Genomic DNA, 18,165 nt, shown 5'->3' on the forward strand with positions numbered 1-18,165 from the left:
AAGGCAGTGGAGGATGGCCCAAGTGCTTGGGCGCTGCACCCGCATGGGAGACCAGGAGAAGCACCTGGCTCCTGGCTTCGGATCAGCGAGATGCGCCGGCCGCAGAGGCCATTGGAGGGTGAACCAATGGCAAAAAGGAAGACCTTTCTCTCTGTCTCTCTCTCTCTCACTATCCACTCTGCCTGTCAAAAAAATATGATCAAGTCTGTAAATGATTATCAGATAGGACTATAAATGGTATCACTCTTTAGATGCCAAGGCTAATTTACTTGCCATACAGGAAATAAAACCTGAAGTGATTTGTGAGATTATCATCAGTGTGTCTCAGAAAAAAAAAGCATTGGCCTAGAAAACAAGGGAGCTGTAATTTAATGTTATCCACCACTACACAGCTACATGACCTGCAATAAATCCCTTCTCTCATACACAGCAAGAGGGAGCTGGTCTATGTGACTCCAGATATAGATAGATAGATAGATAGATATTTAATTTTTGACAGGCAGAGTGGACAGTGAGACAGAGACAGAGAGAAAGGTCTTCCTTTTTGCCGTTGGTTCACCCTCCAATGGCTGCCGTGGTAGGCGCGCTGCGGCCGAAGCCAGGAGCCAGGTGCTTCTCCTGGTCTCCCATGGGGTGCAGGGCCCAAGGACTTGGGCCATCCTCCACTGCACTCCCTGGCCACAGCACAGAGCTGGCCTGGAAGAGGGGCAACCGGGACAGGATCGGTGCCCAGACCGGGACTAGAACCCGGTGTGCTGGCGCCGCAAGGCGGAGGATTAGCCTAGTGAGCCGCGGCGCCGGCCCAGATATATATTTTTAAGATAAACTTATTTATTTGAAAGGAAGAGTTACAGAGAAAGAGGGAGAGACAGAAAGAGAAAGATCTTCTATCCAATGGTTTACTCCCCAAATGCTGCAATGGGCAGGGCTGAGCCAGAGGCAAAGCCAGGATCCTGAAACTCTCCAACAGGGTTTCCCACTTAAGGAGTAGGAGCCCAAAAACATGGGCCATCTTCCAGTGCTTTCTCAGGCACATCAACAAGGAGCTGGATTGGAAGGGGAGCAGCCAGGATTTGAACCAGTGCTCAGAAGGTATGCCACCATCGCGGATGGTAATTTAACTTGTGCCACGATGCTGGCCCCAGACTACAGATTCTTTACAGCTTGAAGTATGTGATCTAGAGAGTTCTATATAAGCAAGCAAAAGCTTGGCCTTTGGTGATGCCAATTCAACAAAGTATCTGGGAAAAACAATTAGCATTGGGCTTGTGGGATATTCTCTTCCTTGGCCATAAACTAGAGGTTGTAGAGAAGGAAGTGCTAGGTCACTTTAGCTCATGTATGGGTTTCACAATGGCAAGACACAGAGAAGTAGAGAGGAGAGAACAGCATGTTCAGTTCTTGCAAACTAGCTAGTACAAGTTGAAGGCAAATCACAGGGCTGGTGTGGTACAGTGGGTTAAGCCACTTGTGACAACAGCATCTCATACAGTGCTGGTTTGAATCACAGCTACAGTGCTTCCCATTCAGCTTCCTGTTAATGCACCTGGGAAGGCAGCAAAAGATGACCCAAGTACTCTGGCCCCTGTCACCCATGTGGGAGACCAGGATGGAGTTCCTGGCTCCTAGCTTTGGTCTAGCCTGTCCCTGGCTGTTGTGTCTAACTGGGGAATCAACCAGTGGACAGAAGATATCACTTACTCTTTCTTTCTCTCACCCTATCCCCCTGCAGTATGTCACAATTTATCTTACCTGTGTGGGAGGTAGAACAATGACACAAAGACAACTACCTGGATTCTATATTCTGAACATGGCTTTATGCTTCTTGAAATACCTATATTGTTGGTAATGAATATTTTGATAACAGAGTGCTACTGAATATCTATTATTTGTTTACACTGTTTAGACTGGAAGCTGTGAGATAATCTCAAAGAAATGACCAAAACCAATCACTTTGATGTACAAGTAATCTAAAATTTTGTGATTGCAGTTCTAAAACAAGTTTGAAGCATTTCCATTACAATGCTGGAGTAAAAGGAAGGTAGGATTAATATGTACAGGATATAAAAATTGTCAATAAGAAAATATCAAGGCCAGTGTTGTGTCACAGTGCATTAAGTTGTAGCCCATGATGCAGGTATCCCATGTCATAGCACATGTTTGAGTCCTGGCTGTCCTACTTCCCATCCAGCTTCCTGCTAATACACCTGGGAAAGCAATAGAAGATGGCCCAAGTGCTTGGGCCCCTACCACCCACGTGGGAGACCTGGAAGAAACTTCTGGCTCCTGGTTTCAGGTCAGCTCAGCTCTGCAGCCATTTGGGGAGTGAAACAATAGATGGCAGATCTCTGTCTCTCTAACTCTGCCTTTCAAATAAATAAATCATTCTTTAAAAGAAACTACTAGGAAGGGGCTGGTGTTGTGACACAGCAGGTTAAGACACTGCCTATGATACCAGCAGCCCATATTGGAGCAGTTTGAGTTTGAGTCCTGGCTGCTCTGCTTCTGATCCAACTCCCTGTTAATGTGCTTGGGAAGGCAGCAGATGATGGTCCAAGTACTTGGACCCTTGCCTCCCACAAAGGAGACCCAGATGGAGTTTCTGGCTCCTGGATTCAGCCTAGCCCAGCCCTAACCATTGCAGCCAATTGGGAAGTAAATCAGCAGACAGAAGATTCTCTCTCTCTCTCTCACTTTCTCTCTCTTTAACTCTTTCAAAAAAATAAATATTTAAAAGAATATCAAGCTCTTTAAAAATACTACTAGGAATTCACAGAGAGATCTTTCATAATCTAACCTCTCAGGCAAGGGAAATTTTACAAATGAAGTGTCTGGATTCCAAACACTCCTCCCCAATCCTTACTTCCTCTATAGTCTTTCTCACCTCAATAAAAGGCATCCCCGTCCATCTAGGAGCTTCAGTAAAACCCCAACAATCAATCACCTTGGACATCTCTCTTCCCCTCACCTTACTACTCTCTTTAGTACTTGACATCCAATCCATCAGCAGATACTGACTCTTTCTCTCCACCCTCACTGCCACCACCATTGTTCAAACCACCAACCTCTCAGGACTTCCACAGCAGCCCCGCACTGGTCTCCCTGTGTCCAAACTTAGGCCTTTTATGGCCCACTCTCCACACAGCAGCCAGAAAGTTGTCTTCAAACAGAAAGCCATCCTCTCTCACCTTGTTTAAGACCTTCTCAAGGCTCCCTGTGAATCTTAAGAATAATGTCCGGGGGAGCCAGCACCGTGGCTCACTAGATTAATCCTTCACCTGCGGCGCCAGCATCCCATATGGGCGCCAGTTTGGGTCCCGGCTGCTCCACTTCCAATCCAGCTCTCTGCTATGGCCTGGGAAAGCAGTACAAGATGGCCCAAGTGCTTGGGCGCATGCACCTGCACGGGAGACCCAGAAGAAGCTTCTGGCTCCTGGCTTTGCATCTGCGCAGCTCCAGTCATTGTGGTCATCTGGAGAGTGACCCAGTGGATGGAAGACATCTCTCTCTGCCTCTCCTTCTCTGTGTAACTCTGACTTTCAAAATAAATAAATCTTAAAAAAAAATAACGTCCAAACTATGGCTGACAAGCCCTACCCATTTGCCTGATCTCAGCTCCTACTGAAACCCTCTGCCCACCCACTCTTACCCTTCAACCTTCTTTCACTCTGCTTTCAACATGCAGGACTTCTTTCTGACTCACTAATGTACCATACTTATTCCCATCTAAGAGCATTTGCATATGCTACTTCCTTTTCCTCAAATATTCTTCCCCTGGATAGTTGCATGATTTTTTCCTTTTGGCCTATGAGATCTCAGCCAAAGTGGCACCTCTTCAGATAGGCTTTCCCTGGCTACCCAATCTAAAGTAAACCCCTCTAGGCAAACCCACCATATCACTTGGTTTTTATATTCTGCATGGGCCTTATTTGTATTTGAAGTTAGCTTGTGGGTAGGCATTTCACACAGCAGTTATGTTGCTGTTTGGCCACATCCCATATCAAAGTACCTTGTTCGAGTCCCAATCCTCTGCTTCCAATCTAGCTTCCTGCTCACACATATCCTGAGAAGCAGCAGGTGATGCCTCAAGTACTTGGGCTCCTGCCACCCATGTGGGAGACCTGGATGGATTTTCTGACTCCTAGCTTCAGCCTAGCCCAGCCCTGGCTATTAAGGGCTTTTGGGGAGTGAACCAACAAATGGAAGATCTCTCTCTGTTTCTCTCTCACTCTCTCTGCCTTTCAAATAAAAATGAAAATAAATTAATATTTTAACAAGAAATTAGCTTGTATTTTTCTGCCCTTATTGATTTCTCACCTTCACCAAAATAAAGGCTCCATATTCATTTTATGATCCTCCATAGGATCAATAGTCCAACAGGCACTCAATTGTGAACTGAAAGAATGGATTAACGAATTTGATTCAGAGTCATACCAAGTGAATAAAATATTCCATTAAAAATACCTTTTATGTTGGAAATATCAATGTTGAGCTGTCCAAGTTTCTCACACGTTTTCTCTATACACTCATAGACAGACTGCAGAATTTCCTTAGGGTCTTGTTCTACCCATCTTTGAACAAAAGAATATTATTTGGTTAGTCTACAAGAAATCAATCCAAATATAACTTATATATATATAGAAATATTAACTTGTAAGGGTGGTTGATTCTTAAATTAAAGGAAATCAGATAAGCAAAGGATATCCCACATTATAAAGAAAAGATTTAAAGAAAAGTCGATTTCCCTTATATTTTTATTATTCTTCATAGAGTAATTAATCATTTTAAAGAGGGTCACTAATAGAAGGCTATAGAAAACAAATATTCTCCTTATTTTTAAATTATTTTTCAGGTCCAGTAAGAAAGAAATGAGTTCTCCAATTCTGGAGCATTTGATACATTTTGATAAAATACTTGCAGGTTTCAACATGTACTAGCTATTTTTGAGTAGACTGAAATATGTTTATTACTCTTATGAATTAGATATTGAGGAAGCAATAGAAATTCTGAAAAGTCAATTAAGTATACTAATCTCTTTTGCCACTTTTCCCCCAAAAAATGTTTTGTGGAAATGGAAGGGAAAAATTACACTTCTTCTAATAATTATTTCATGTTGACAAGTGATTAGTCAAAGTTCAGAGCCAATCGCAGTATAATTCTGGTAAGGTCCCATGGCCTCAAAAGAATGAAAGGCTAATAATAAATGAGAAGGGGGTCAACATTGTGGCACAGTGGGTTAAGCCATGGCCTGTGACACCAGCATCCAATTTGGATGCCAGTTAAATACCCAGCTGCTCCACTTATGATCCAGCTCCCTAATAATGTGCTTGGCAAAAGCAGAAGAGAACCATAGTATTTGGGCTCCTGCACCCACGTAGGAGATCCAGATGGAATTCCTGGCTCCTGGCTTTGGCTTTACCCAGCCCTGACTGTTGTGGTCATTTGAAGGGTGAACCAGTATATGGAAGATCTCTCTCTTCTTTTTCTCTTTCTGTCTCTCCCTGTTTCTCTGTAACTCTGCCTTTCAAATAAATCTTTAAAACTGCAAAATGTGGGGCTGGTGCTGTGGCGCAGTGGGTTAACGCCCTGGCCTGCAGTGCTAGCATCCCATATGGGCGCCGGTTTGAGTTCCAGCTGCTCTACTTCTGATTCCGCTCTCAGCTGTGACCTGGGAAAGCAGTAGAAGATGGCTCAAGTCCTTGGGTCCCTGCATCTGTGTGGGAGACCCGGAAGAAGCTCCTGGCTCCTGGCTTCAGATCAGCTCAGCTGTGGCCATTGCAGCTATTTGGGGAGTGAACCAGAAGATGGTAGACCTCACTCTATCTCTCTGGCTCTACCTCTCTCTGTAACTCTGTCTTTCAAATAAATAAAATATTTTTTAAAAAATCAAAATATAATTATAAATAATAATAATAATAATAGTAATAGTAATACATGAGAAAGAAATGAAGCCTGGGAGAAACAAATGGCACTATGCAGCAGCCCAAAAGTAGAAATGACACAAACTAATGGAATCGTTCCCCGATCTGCAAGTAGCAAGAGAATTCAAAATGTTTTCATTCTCTGCTTTTGTCACGCCTAGCTTAATGCTTCCCTTTCCTGAGCTTTGAGTTTTCTATGTTCTTTCTTTTCAAAATTCAGATCTCCTTCCATGTACTTCTAATTTTCATCCTTCCATGACCAGGTATCCTCTTTCCCAACTGCATGGGACTCAGGCCTGTGGGACAGTCATTCTAATGTTTTTAACATATCAATGATTAACAAAAGAATTCCTAAAAAAAATACAGGATTTTTCATGTGAAGAAAACAATACCAATTTGGAAAGGTACCAATTTCTCTTTTCTCAAACTGAGGTTACCCTTAAAGTGAAATGCACTGATCTAAAGGGTATAATTTGCTGAGTTTTGACAAATTACATACCTATCTAACCAATACCCTAGCCAAGGTACAGAATACTTCCATCACCCCGAAAGTTCTTTAGGGCCCCTTTTCAAGTCAGTCATACACATAAGAAGTCATTTTTCTGATTTCTATCACCCTAAGCTAATTTAACCTATTTTTGATTCTCAGATAAAGAATCTTTCTTTTTACCATCCATAATATCAACGATATTATCCATGCTGTTTTATATATCACTTAACTTTTTTTTAAAAAAAAATGCTGAATATATTCCATTGTTATCCATTCTACTGGTAACAGACATCTGTGTTGTTCCCAGTTTGGGGCTATTGTGAATAAAGTGGCTATAAACACTGAATATATGAGTCTGGCGCTGTGGTGTAGCAGGTAAAGCCGCCGCCTGCAGTGCCAGCATCTCATATGGGCTCTGGTTCAAGACTCAGCTGCTCCACTTCCGATCCAGCTCTCTGCTAGGGCCTGGGAAAGCAGTAGAAGATGGCCCAAGTCCTTGGGTCCCTGAACCCGCGTGAGAGACCCAGAAGAAGCTCCTGGCTCCTGGGCTTCAGATCACCACAGCTCCGGCCATTGCAGCCAATTGGGGAGTGCACCAGCAGATGGAAGCTCGCTCACACATGCTCGCTCTCTCTCTCTCTCTCTCTCTCTCTGCCTCTCCTTCTCTGTGTAACTCTGACTTTCAAATAAATAAATAAATCTTTAAAAAACATTCAATATAGGTCCTTCTCTGGATATCTGCTTTCATTTCTTTTAGACAAATTCCTAAGAGTGGAACACACCAGGTGTATAGTTAACTATACAAGAAACCGCTAGTTTTTCAAAAGTTTTTCATAAAAATCACTAAATTTTAAATATACTTCAGATTATATTTAGTCACAACTACTATATGAGAACTATTACCAAAAAGGATGAATTTAGCATTAGATATGAGTGGGTTTTTTATTTTTAAAAAACTTGCTCTCATATCAGCAAAACAGCACTTTGGCAATGATGAAAATACAGCTAAGTGACCTCAAAATCAATGCAGAAGTTCTGAAATTTAATACTTTTAAAAATTACTTTATTCCTTCTTTTTCTGTCACTGAATTCCTAAGCCATCAATACTCACATGTTTTTGCTGAGCTACCAAGTTATTGCTTCTTTTCTTGACTAACACCAATCCCTCAAGTCTTCTCAGGAGGGTGTGTCTGGTCATGTTTACTTTACAAATCCACAGTGCAGGTGGGGTGAGACGAAATAATAAACCTGATGTGTCTTTTATGTATTAAATTAGGAAACATACCCTTCTTTTGGAAACTCTTGTTTTATTTCCACCTGATGATGACTAAGTAGTTCCGCTGTTTTTGAATTGAAAACCTGGAAAACATATTGCAATATTATTGTATAAAATGTATGCAGATATCAAAGATATTTAAAATTATTTAGCAACTGAAGTTCTCATTCATAAATTTAACAAGTACAGTCAGATAAAATGCCATTCAAGGTATTCTACTTTCTCTTCACGTGGAATCATAAAAATTATATGACAGTATCAGAAATAAAGCCTTTTCAAGTAAACAGAAATCTACTGAAGACAAAAATAAAGGAAGGGACAATCACTTACTCTTTTTTTAAAGATTTATTTTATTTATTTGAAACAGAGTTACAGAGAGAGGTAGAGACAGAGAGAGAGGTCTTCGATCCGCTGTTTCATTGCCCAGACGGCCACAATAGCTGGAGCTGTGCCGATCCGAAGCCAGGAGCCAGGAGCCTCCTCCGGGTCTCCCATGCGGGTGCAGGGGCCCAAGGACTTGGGCCATCTTCTGCTTTCCCAGGCCATAGCAGAGAGCTGGATCAGAAGAGTAGCCGGGGCTAGAACCAGCACCCATATGGAATGCTGGTGCTTCAGGCTAGGGCTTTAACCCGCTGCACCACAGAGCCTGCCCCAACAATCACTTACTCTTTAAAAACCCAAAATGGTTCTTTGTATTCAAGTTAACACATTCAATAGTATAGATTCTTTTTTAGAGAATGGAAAAAAAATCAAGAAAAAAATGACACTGTACTAAATAAAAGTTAAAAATAAAACAGAAAAAAAAATGAGACCTGACATAGGGATAAGAGCAAGGGCATAAGGTTCTACTCCCCATTCATCTTGAATATGGAGACAGAAAGTAGATGCCCAGACAGGGATAGTACTGTGTGAATTCCTTTGAAGGTAATTACAGGAATGCATCTATCGTAAGAAGCAAACCAGAGCCCTATCCATAGCAGAAGTGTACCTTGGCCACATTCATTTGAATACTCTCTGTGACACTTTAAATTGCTGATCTTTGATATAAAACATTGAAATCAAGGGATGAAAACTAACAAAAAAGTGCTGTATAATCCTGCATAATTTTAATTCTACTAAGTGACACTTTTTAAAACTTTGTAACATTTTTTCACATACATTTTTTTCCATCTGGTAATATCTATACTTGATTACCAAAGGACTTACTCATTCAGAGTAATATTTAATTAAAGTTTACTTCCAATGTCACTATGATTGCAGCAATAAAGTCATTTCCAATTAGTTAAAAAGCATTTCCATGACTAGATTTCTTGTCAGAGAAAAGTACCTGGTTTGATGCAGACTAAAAAAGAGAAAGGAAAAAATATATATAAAACAAAAAAGAGACAGCAACTAGAGAGGAAACATTATGACTTGTTCCTTTCTTCCCTCCAAATCACATGTACCTTCTTTTCTAGAGAAAACAGTAACCATAATAGAAGAGAGCAAATTCTGAAGTTCTTTAGGGAGATAAAATATATAACAAGTCAAAGATTAACTTGATACATCATAAATAGGAGAAGGCACTTGACAGAATCCTTGCAATATCCTGTGATTTATAACTTAGCATTAGGGTATGTCTCCAGGATGTGAGCTACATCAGCATTACAAAATATGTCTAGGATGTCAGCTCCATTTATACCATTTCATCTAACGTATCCCTAATGCCTGGCACAGAGTGACTCAGTAAATATTTGAATGTCTTAAAATGTATGGCCTATTATAGGTACTTAATGCAAAAAAATTATCAAATGAGAAACAATTATATGACAAAAACTTCAATAAGAAAGTAAAGCTATAATATTATTATTCATATTATTGCCAATCTCCTGCCACTCTCAGATTCCCAAAGGAATCTGGGTTAAAAAACAAGGTGTCCAGGCAGTGCTGCGGCTCATGTGGCTAATCCTCCGCCTGCGGCGCCGGCACCCTGGGTTCTAGTCCTGGCTGGGGCGCCGGATTCGGATTCTGTCCCGGTTGTTCCTCTTCCAGTCCAGCTCTCTGCTGTGGCCCAGGAAGGCAGTGGAGGATGCCCCAAGTGCTTGGGCCCTGCAGCACCTGCATGGGAGACCAGGAGGAAGCACCTGGCTCCTGGCTTCAGATCGGCGCAGCACGCCGGCCGCTCTACACTGGCCGTAGCAGCCATTTGAGGGATTGAACCAACAGCAAAGGAAGACCTTTCTCTCTGTCTCTCTCTCTCACTGTCTAACTCTGCCCATCAAAAACAGAAAACAAAAAACAAGGTGTCCCTTTTTGCTGGCTGGATTGATAAAGACTTCAACAATAGATCTTTGGGGCTACGAATGGAGTGGGATTCTTCTTCGATCACTTCCAAGTTTTAACTATACTAACTTCTGAGCCCTCATTCTAAAAATGGATTCATAGATCTTGGATTATGCAAAGGGAAGGATTTTGGTAAATTCTATTGAATGTAATACAGTGTGAAGCCATCCAATTACACAGTATTTGGACCTACCAGGATGGAGTTGGGAACCTCCTAATTCATTAGAGCCCTGAACCTGAGAAGATTGCTACTGCCTGCAGGTATTTAGGCTCTGATCCTGAGCATCACCCTCAAATTTGTGGAACACTTTCCAGATTTAATATTTTTGGAATCTGCAACTTTCCTAGTACAGTATTGTCCAACAGAAATATAATGCAAACCATGTTAAGCTTAAATTTTCTATGAAATAAGATTAATATCACTTTATTTATTTAAGCCAATACCTATAGATTATCATTTTGACATGTGATAAATAAAAAATTATTAATTAGATCTTTTACTTTTAAATACTCAGTCTTTTAAATCTGGTACATATCTATACTTACATCTATTTCAATTCAGACTAGCCACATTTAAACTGATCAGCAGTTACACATCGCTAGTGCCTATCATCTTGGACAGCGGAATTCTAGAATACTTTTTCCCTCTGGGTTCATGTCAAGAATCATAATGAAGCCTTTTGTCTGTCCATTTGTGGATGGAGAAATGTACAAAGAAGGCAAAACCCTATGGTGGAGAGTAACTAATTCCCCATGAGAACATATTGCCCAATTACAAGAACACTAGTAGGTTATTTTCTTTCTTTTTCTTTTCTTTTTTGACAGGCAGAGTTAGACAGAGAGAGACAGAGAGAAAGGTCTTCCTTTTTCCGTTGGTTTACCCTACAAATGGCCACTATGGTCAGCGTGTTGCGGCCGGCACGCTGCGCTGATCCGAAGCCAGGAGCCAAGTGCTTCCTCCTGGTCTCCCATGTGGGTGCAGGGCCCAAGGACCTGGGCCATCCTCCACTGCTTTCCCAGGCCACAGCAGAGAGCTGGACTGGAAGAGGAGCAACCGGGACGGAATCCGGTGCCCCGACCGGGACTAGAACCCAGGGTGCCAGTGCCGCAGGCAGAGGATTAGCCTAGTGAGCCACGGCACCGGCCACTAGTAGGTTATTTTCAAGTACATCTCAAAAAAACTATTGCCAATTAATGATGGCAGGGGCTGTATAGCTTGCTTTTATAAACTAATGTGGTCAATTGTTTAATAATCATTTGAAGGCATGGGGCAAGCAGCAGCAAATTATAGGTACTCCCTCATCTTTTTCTCGCTTTCAAGTTTGAAATTCACCTAACTTGAAGGCCTGCTAAACTTCCGATGCACAACTGCACAGTATAGAAAGCTACTTTTAAGAAGCTGAAAGGAATATTTAAGACACACTGAGTGTATGGGCAGTGGAAACTATGCTAGAGATCCTCTGGCCTAGCATTTTCAAATGTGTTCCTGTCCTCTCTAGGGCTCTTCAGAAGCTGCAAAAGAGGGACAAGGAACCGCTGCCAAGTCTCAGGAGCATGCCCCAGCTTACAGTCCACATTTTGACTTCAGTTCCACGTTTAAACTCTTCCAGAAATGAGGCTAACAATGAGTTCCAAGATGAAAAGAGAACACCACCAACTGAACCCCAAGGCCCTAATGTAATGCTCTCATATTTACAAAGGGGAGAGCCCAGGGACTAGACAATACTGACAAACAAGACTAAACTCTCAAGTTTTGTGAACACCAATTCAGTGCTTTTCCAATTTGAAATCATACTGATACCAACATGATTTCTTAATCATCCATTAAGTGGCAGTGAATCATCCATTACAGGGCCAGGGATATAAAGAGGACAAAGGCTAACCTAACCCAGACTTGTGGGAGTCAGAGAAGGGCCCTCAGAAGAGACAATTTCTGAACTAAAACTTCAGGTTGGACAGGGAGTACAGGTGTTCAGGTGGGCGAAGGTGCACAGTGCTAGTACTGCCGAGAAGGCATCAAAGGTAAGCAAGACAGGGGCCGGGAGAGTGGCTGAGAGCTACCTGTTGTGAGCCAGGTGAGACCAGTGGAGGGCTCCACTAGAAGGGCAGAAGCAGCATGAGTTAAGAAAAATAAAGTGAAGTGTGGAGAGAAATTTAGAGGAGATGGCAAACAGATCTGTTCTCAGAATTTTTTGTGGGCCAGAAAGGTAGATGAGAAATTCATATTTGGTATAATGCAGAGGCAAAGAGCACAGACCCCAGAAGATCCCAGAAGATCAAGCCCAGCCCTGCCCACATCAGCTGTCTTTTAACTTTTCTGAGCCTTGACTTTTCCATCTACAAAAGGACTAAATAAAGTAACTTAGGAAAAGTATTGAGCACAGGGTAGGCATAATATGAATCCACAAGCTGTGACCACTATGGCTGCGGCTACTGCTGCTACTAATTTTATCAATATTAGTACTACTATTACTGCTATCATCACTATTACCAATAGGTGATAGAATTATGATTACAGATCGCCAGTTCAGTATTCATTTCTAAGCCCAAACCATGTCTCAATTCCAGATTTTGCTTTGGGGAGAGGGCAATTTAAAATGGAAGCAATAAGGAAAATTAACATTGGGAAAGAATTTAACACAGTGCAAACACACAGTATACACCCAATGTTAACCACTACTGTACTTATTATTACTACTACATTATTATTATTACTATTATTTATAAGTGGTAGAATTAGAATTAGAAATCAACAGTTCTAGGATCACCTCGATGCTTAAATGATGACTTACTTCCAGATTGGGATGAAGAGAGTAAAACTGAAGAAACAAGGAAAAATGTTCTAACAATGTTTAAAAGCAGCCTTCTGAAACAACATATGCATTATCTGTCTTATAACAAGGAGCAACACGGAGACATGAAATGCCCTCCCTTATTAAGTAACTGTCCTGAGGCTGGCCTCACTCATCCTATGGCTAATTCAGCTGTCCCACCATAAACGTGCACATTCATTTCCCTCCCCACATGACTTCCCCACAAGCCTATTCTTTTATGGCACACTAAACTTTGCTATGTGATAAGACTTTATTCAGGAAGGTAAACTCCCTCTTGAAAATACCATGACAGTTCATAAATTTGAAAGACTGAAACTAAAAAAATACTACCTACAAATATGTATGTTATATTGCAAATTTGACCAGAAAAGGGCTGATGGCATCTTCCAACAAGACATTGAAGTAAACACATAGCAAATGTCCTATTCTTCTTTAAATGAAATTGTATTAAACAGTATCTGCATACATCTAACACAGCTATAGTTGCCAAGATTCTCGAAGTTTTGCCTTCCTACTCTTATAATCCAAGAGTCCTGGTCAACACATCCGAACCTTGTGAGTTCCTTGCTGCTGAAGCTGATTCACACAATGAGAACCTGCCACATGCTTTGGCAGAAAAAAGGGACACTGCTCTGCCTCTCAAAGAGCTCAAAATTGAAAGCTCATAACTAAGGCTTGAGAGAGACAAGACAAAAGCAAATGGCAGATCTCTGATGAGAATGCATTCATGCTACTTGCATAATGACGGGAAAGAAAACATCCAATGCAGTGGGACGAAATATATAACAAAAGAATCAAGAGCCAGCATTGTGGCAGAAGGTTATCATTCCCCTGCAATGCAATGCCAGCATCCAATATGAGCACTGGTTCAAATTCCAGATGCTCTACTTCCAAATGAGCTCCCTGCAAATCTCCTGAGAAGGCAGTGAATGATGGCCCAAGTGCTCAGGACCCCGCTACCCACTTGGGAGACCTGGATGGAGGTTCAGGCTCCTGGCTTAAGCCTGGCCCAGCCCAGCCATTGCAGCTATTTGGAGAGTGAACCAGTGGATGGAAAAATCTCTGTTTCTTCCTTTCTCTCTGTAACTCTGCCTTTCAAATAAATAGATCTCTTTAAAAAAAAAAAAAAGAGTGGTCTCATTCTAGCTATGAGCCAAATTAATTTTCACCAAACTTATTGTTCCTTAGTCTCTGGCCCATAATGGGGTTTAATAAATAAGTGTTAAATAAATAAATGAAAGAAAGCGGAACTTCATCCATAAGCCTTATGAGATCTCTAAGTATGATGAGCCAACTGCATCCAAGGCAACATTTCTTGCCAAAACAAACATGGAAATACAATTCTAGTCATTCTTCATATACACTGGCTGTTGAAATAAAACGATTATGCAATCATTATGCAAGGTGACATATCTGAGCCCTGCCCAGAACCTGCTGAAAGAGTCACAAAATGATTATAGTCTGCAACATTTATTCAAAGGCAACATTTTGTATACATGGTGGAACCAATTTCTATGTATGTTTTTCTTGGTGAAGATTCATTTATTTGTGACCATAATCAGAAGTGACATCTGATTGATAGTAAGGTGGCCTTTCCCATTCTCCCATTTTGCCTTCACAGTCTTCAAGGCAGCCAGGGACGCTGAAGGTTAACTCTAACTTTGGAGGCAATGTTCAGCCACAAGCTAATCATCTTTGTAAAGGAGTTTTCTCATACTTCCTATAATACAGAGTTATTATGACAATTAAATGAGATAATGCTGGAAAAGTCTTCAATACAGTATCTGGCATACTTCAAGTCACAACACATTCTAAACCTTTTAAAAAAAAACATTCAACTTATGAGAAAATAAATTAAGTTACCAAATCAAAGAAGGAAGTTGACTGTTTAAGCTGAAACTTTTGTGTCATAAAGAAATGGCCCCTCCTTAAAACCTGTTATACTAACACTCTTTCCAAGAAGTTCCTATTCTGCAATCTGAAAAACCATGTGCCAACCTCCAGACACTTTCCTTTCAGACAAACTGAAGATTTTCCTTTAGTATAAAGTATTTGCAGAGGGTCCCCAAGATGAAATCTTTGACAACATGACAAAAAAAAATGTGTTCTAAAATTGCAGGTCTACTAATAAAATAGAAATAAAATAATCACACATACTCAAGTCAAAAAGTTTTTAAACTTTTTTTTTTGGCAAGTTAAGAAGGAAAACCTAGAGCTGGCATTGTGGCACAGCAGGATGAGACACAGGCATCCCATATGAGCAGCAGTTAAGAGTCCTGGCTGCTCCACTTCGGATCCAGTGTCCTGCTAATGCACCTAGGAAAGCATCAGAAGATGGCCCAACTGCTTGGGGCCCTGCCACCCATGTGGGGGACCTGGATGGAGTTCTGCGTTCCTGGCTCCTGGCTGGCCTGGCCTTAGCCATTGGGGTCACTTAGAGAGTGAATCAATGGATGAAATATCTCTGCCTCTCTCTCTCTGTCTCTTTCCCTCTCTCTCTAACCCTGCCTTTAAAATAAATTTTTTTTAAAAAAAGAAAGAAAATAAAGATTCAAATTCAGTTGATCTATTAAAGAGAAATAAAAGTCTACTCAATAAAATAAAGGCATTTGTTGGGGCCGGCACCGTGGCTCACTTGGCTAATCCTTTGCCTATGGCGCTGGCATCCCATATGGGCGCCGGGTTCTAGTCCTGGCTGCTCCTCTTCTGATCCAGCTCTCTGCTATGGCTTGGTACAGAAGTAGAAGATGGCCCAAGTCCTTGGGCCCCTGCACCCAAGTAGGAGACCCGGAGGAAGATCCTGGCTTCAGAACGGTGCAGCTCCAGACATTGTGACCATCTGGGGAGTGAACCAGCTGATGGAAGACCTCTTTCTGTCTCTACCTCTCTCTGTAACTCTTTCAAATAAAATAAAATAAAATAAATCTTAAAAAACAAAACAAACATACAAAAAGAATCAGTGTACTTGGTTTGGCCCTCAATGTTTTTATGAACTGATTGTCAACATGTAAGAATTGAGATTTCACTGAAAACTCTAGACTACATTTTTTCTTAAAGAATCTGAAGGTCAGGTAGCACTGGACGTGTGTTCCTATGTGGCAGCTACTGGCTGCTCCCCTGGCTTGAGTATGCTCTCCAGACTGCTTGTCCCTCTTCTATGTGCTTGAGCCCTGTAGACATATGTGTGGGCAATTCTTGAGCACAGTTTTAAAAATCAATCCAGTTAACTGGTACAACTGTCTTCATGTTCTTAAGGTGGGAAGATGAGGGCCAACATTGTGGCATATGTAAAGCTGCGATATGGGCGCTGGTTTGTATCCTGACTGCTACACTTCTGATCCAGCTCTCTGCAATGGCCTGGTAAAGCAGCAGAAAATGGCCTAAGTGTTGGGGCCCTGTGGGAGATCCAGATGAAGCTCCTGGCTTCCGCCTGGCTCAGCCCTCATCATTGTGGCCATCTAGGGAGTGAACCAGAAGATCACGCTGTCTCTCCCTCTCTCTCTGTAGCTCTGACTTAAACAAATAATCTAAAAACGGTGGGAAGATGATAATGATGATTATGTATTTTATATAGTAATCAAATCCAGTTAAGCAGACTTTTTAACTTTTGACTCAGGGTTACTTTATAAACGTTTATATGAATAAGACAAAGTGAAACCTACCCTGAGTGAGCACAAGATAAAGCAAGAGACAGTGGAATATATCATGGCAGCTCAAATCAAGGTAAGTCATTAAATAAGATTCGAACTAAAACTGGACTGAAAGTATCCCGCTTTAGACAACAAAAATGTCAAGGTTAAAGCTCAAATTCAATTTTTAGTCAGGTGTCAGCTAAACAAAACTTAAAAATATACACATATGTATATGTATATATACAAATAAGCACATGTATATGTTTATCATACGCACAAAAGAATGTAGGAAGAAAGGAATTTTAAGTAACGAAGGGATGAGGGAGCTAAATAATCACTATGTATCTACATCAACTTGCCAAGCTAATCAAATGTCCATTGAAAGCATGGTCTTTTTATCAACCCAAATTCATGTAAATTAGCTTTAAATTATCTTACTGAACTCAGTGCTAGATCACTTTACAAGTCTCCTAGTTACAGAAAACAAATCATCAGAGGGTCACTTAAATATCACTTTGTAATGGCAAAACTTTATCAAATATGGTGAACAAAAAGGGAAACAGAATTTCTGTCACATTATGCTGGGAAGCACAGAGGACTATCATTTTTTCCTAATGAGCAAAGTATCACAACTGAAATTTGCCAAGTCTTCAAAATTAAACGAAGATTCTGATGAAAGCAATGTAGTGCGACTGTTTCCTAATGTATTCTGCGCTCCCCCCCACACACCAAGTAATTCTACCCTCCGCAATTTCTGTGGGAGAGGATGACAACGCATCATCACGCTAATACTTTCTTCGTTCTACTGCTCCAAAGAACGCGGTTAGGCTACCACAGCCGTGACACAGCTTTCCCCCATCCAAGGACGTCCTGTGCCTGGCAGGCCAAATGCTCCTGGGGAAGACCGCTGCGGCGGTCAATGTGGCCACCTGTCCCCCTCTGCAGGCGGGTGGCTCTGCACGGATGCTCCAGAGTTCTAGGTCCCTTTTTGGGAAGAGTCCCCCATTAGTACGTGACCCAGCTCCACCACCAGGACTGAGATAGCTAAACTCGGTCACGGGGGTCGCGTGAGGCCGAGGTTCCTGAGGCCTGGGAGGGGCAGCCCCAGCGTGGCAGGTCGCGCTCCGGCCTCCCTCCGGTGCCCGGAGCCCGGGCCCCAGGGCCGCAAGAGGCGAGAGATGGGCACGCGACACTAAGTATCCACAGCCCTGGATTCCCGCCCCAGCTCTGCGCCTCCTCAAACGTCACCCCGGGCTCACCAAAAAGCGCGTCGAGCTGGTGCCCTGGTCCACTGCCCCCACCAACGGCCCCAAAACTGCTTTCTTCGTAGCTGCCATGAAACCAGCTTCAGGTCGGCGGGCGAGCACGGCCGGTTTCCCGGGTGACGGCGGCGGACGGGGGAGGAGCTGGCGGTGAGTCCGGCGGGCCAGACAGCGCGAGTCCGCTGAAAGCTCAGACCGCGCTTAAGGCGGCCCCTTTACCCGCGCGGAACCTTCTCACCCCGCCCCTCCGGACTAAGTCCCTCCCCCCGTTGCGTTCCCCACGACTTCGGGGGCGTGGCGAGGGGGGGCGCTGTCTGCCGGGTCAGCCAATTAACGAAGGCAGAAAGGGGTTGCAGGTTCGGACAATTAGAAGGCAGTGAGACGTCACGGGGGCGGGGCCTGGGCGCGGCGGAGGCGTTGGCCCGCGC

The 18,165-nt window shown here is 42.4% G+C and overlaps 1 protein-coding gene across 5 annotated transcripts in view; it reads right to left on the reverse strand.

Annotated features, from left to right (window-relative positions):
• The window catches only part of GK (glycerol kinase), an 83,377-nt gene extending 65,438 nt beyond the window's left edge, over positions 1-17,939 (reverse strand). For 3 of the 5 annotated variants that reach the window (XM_062184571.1, XM_062184568.1, XM_062184567.1), the window contains exons 1-3: positions 17,735-17,938; positions 7,697-7,770; positions 4,465-4,571 (exon numbers count right to left, since the gene is read on the reverse strand). In XM_062184571.1, coding sequence (XP_062040555.1) covers positions 4,465-4,571; positions 7,697-7,770; positions 17,735-17,812 — 259 coding nt within the window. In that variant the 5' untranslated portion in view covers positions 17,813-17,938. Of the gene's footprint in view, positions 1-4,464; positions 4,572-7,696; positions 7,771-17,734 lie in introns of all 5 variants that reach the window. The other 2 variants (XM_062184570.1, XM_062184566.1) reach the window with 1 other exon arrangement.
• Positions 17,940-18,165: the final 226 nt, after the last annotated feature.

Source organism: Lepus europaeus, chromosome X (genome assembly GCF_033115175.1).
Source record: "Lepus europaeus isolate LE1 chromosome X, mLepTim1.pri, whole genome shotgun sequence".
Classification (NCBI taxonomy): Eukaryota; Metazoa; Chordata; class Mammalia; order Lagomorpha; family Leporidae; genus Lepus; species Lepus europaeus.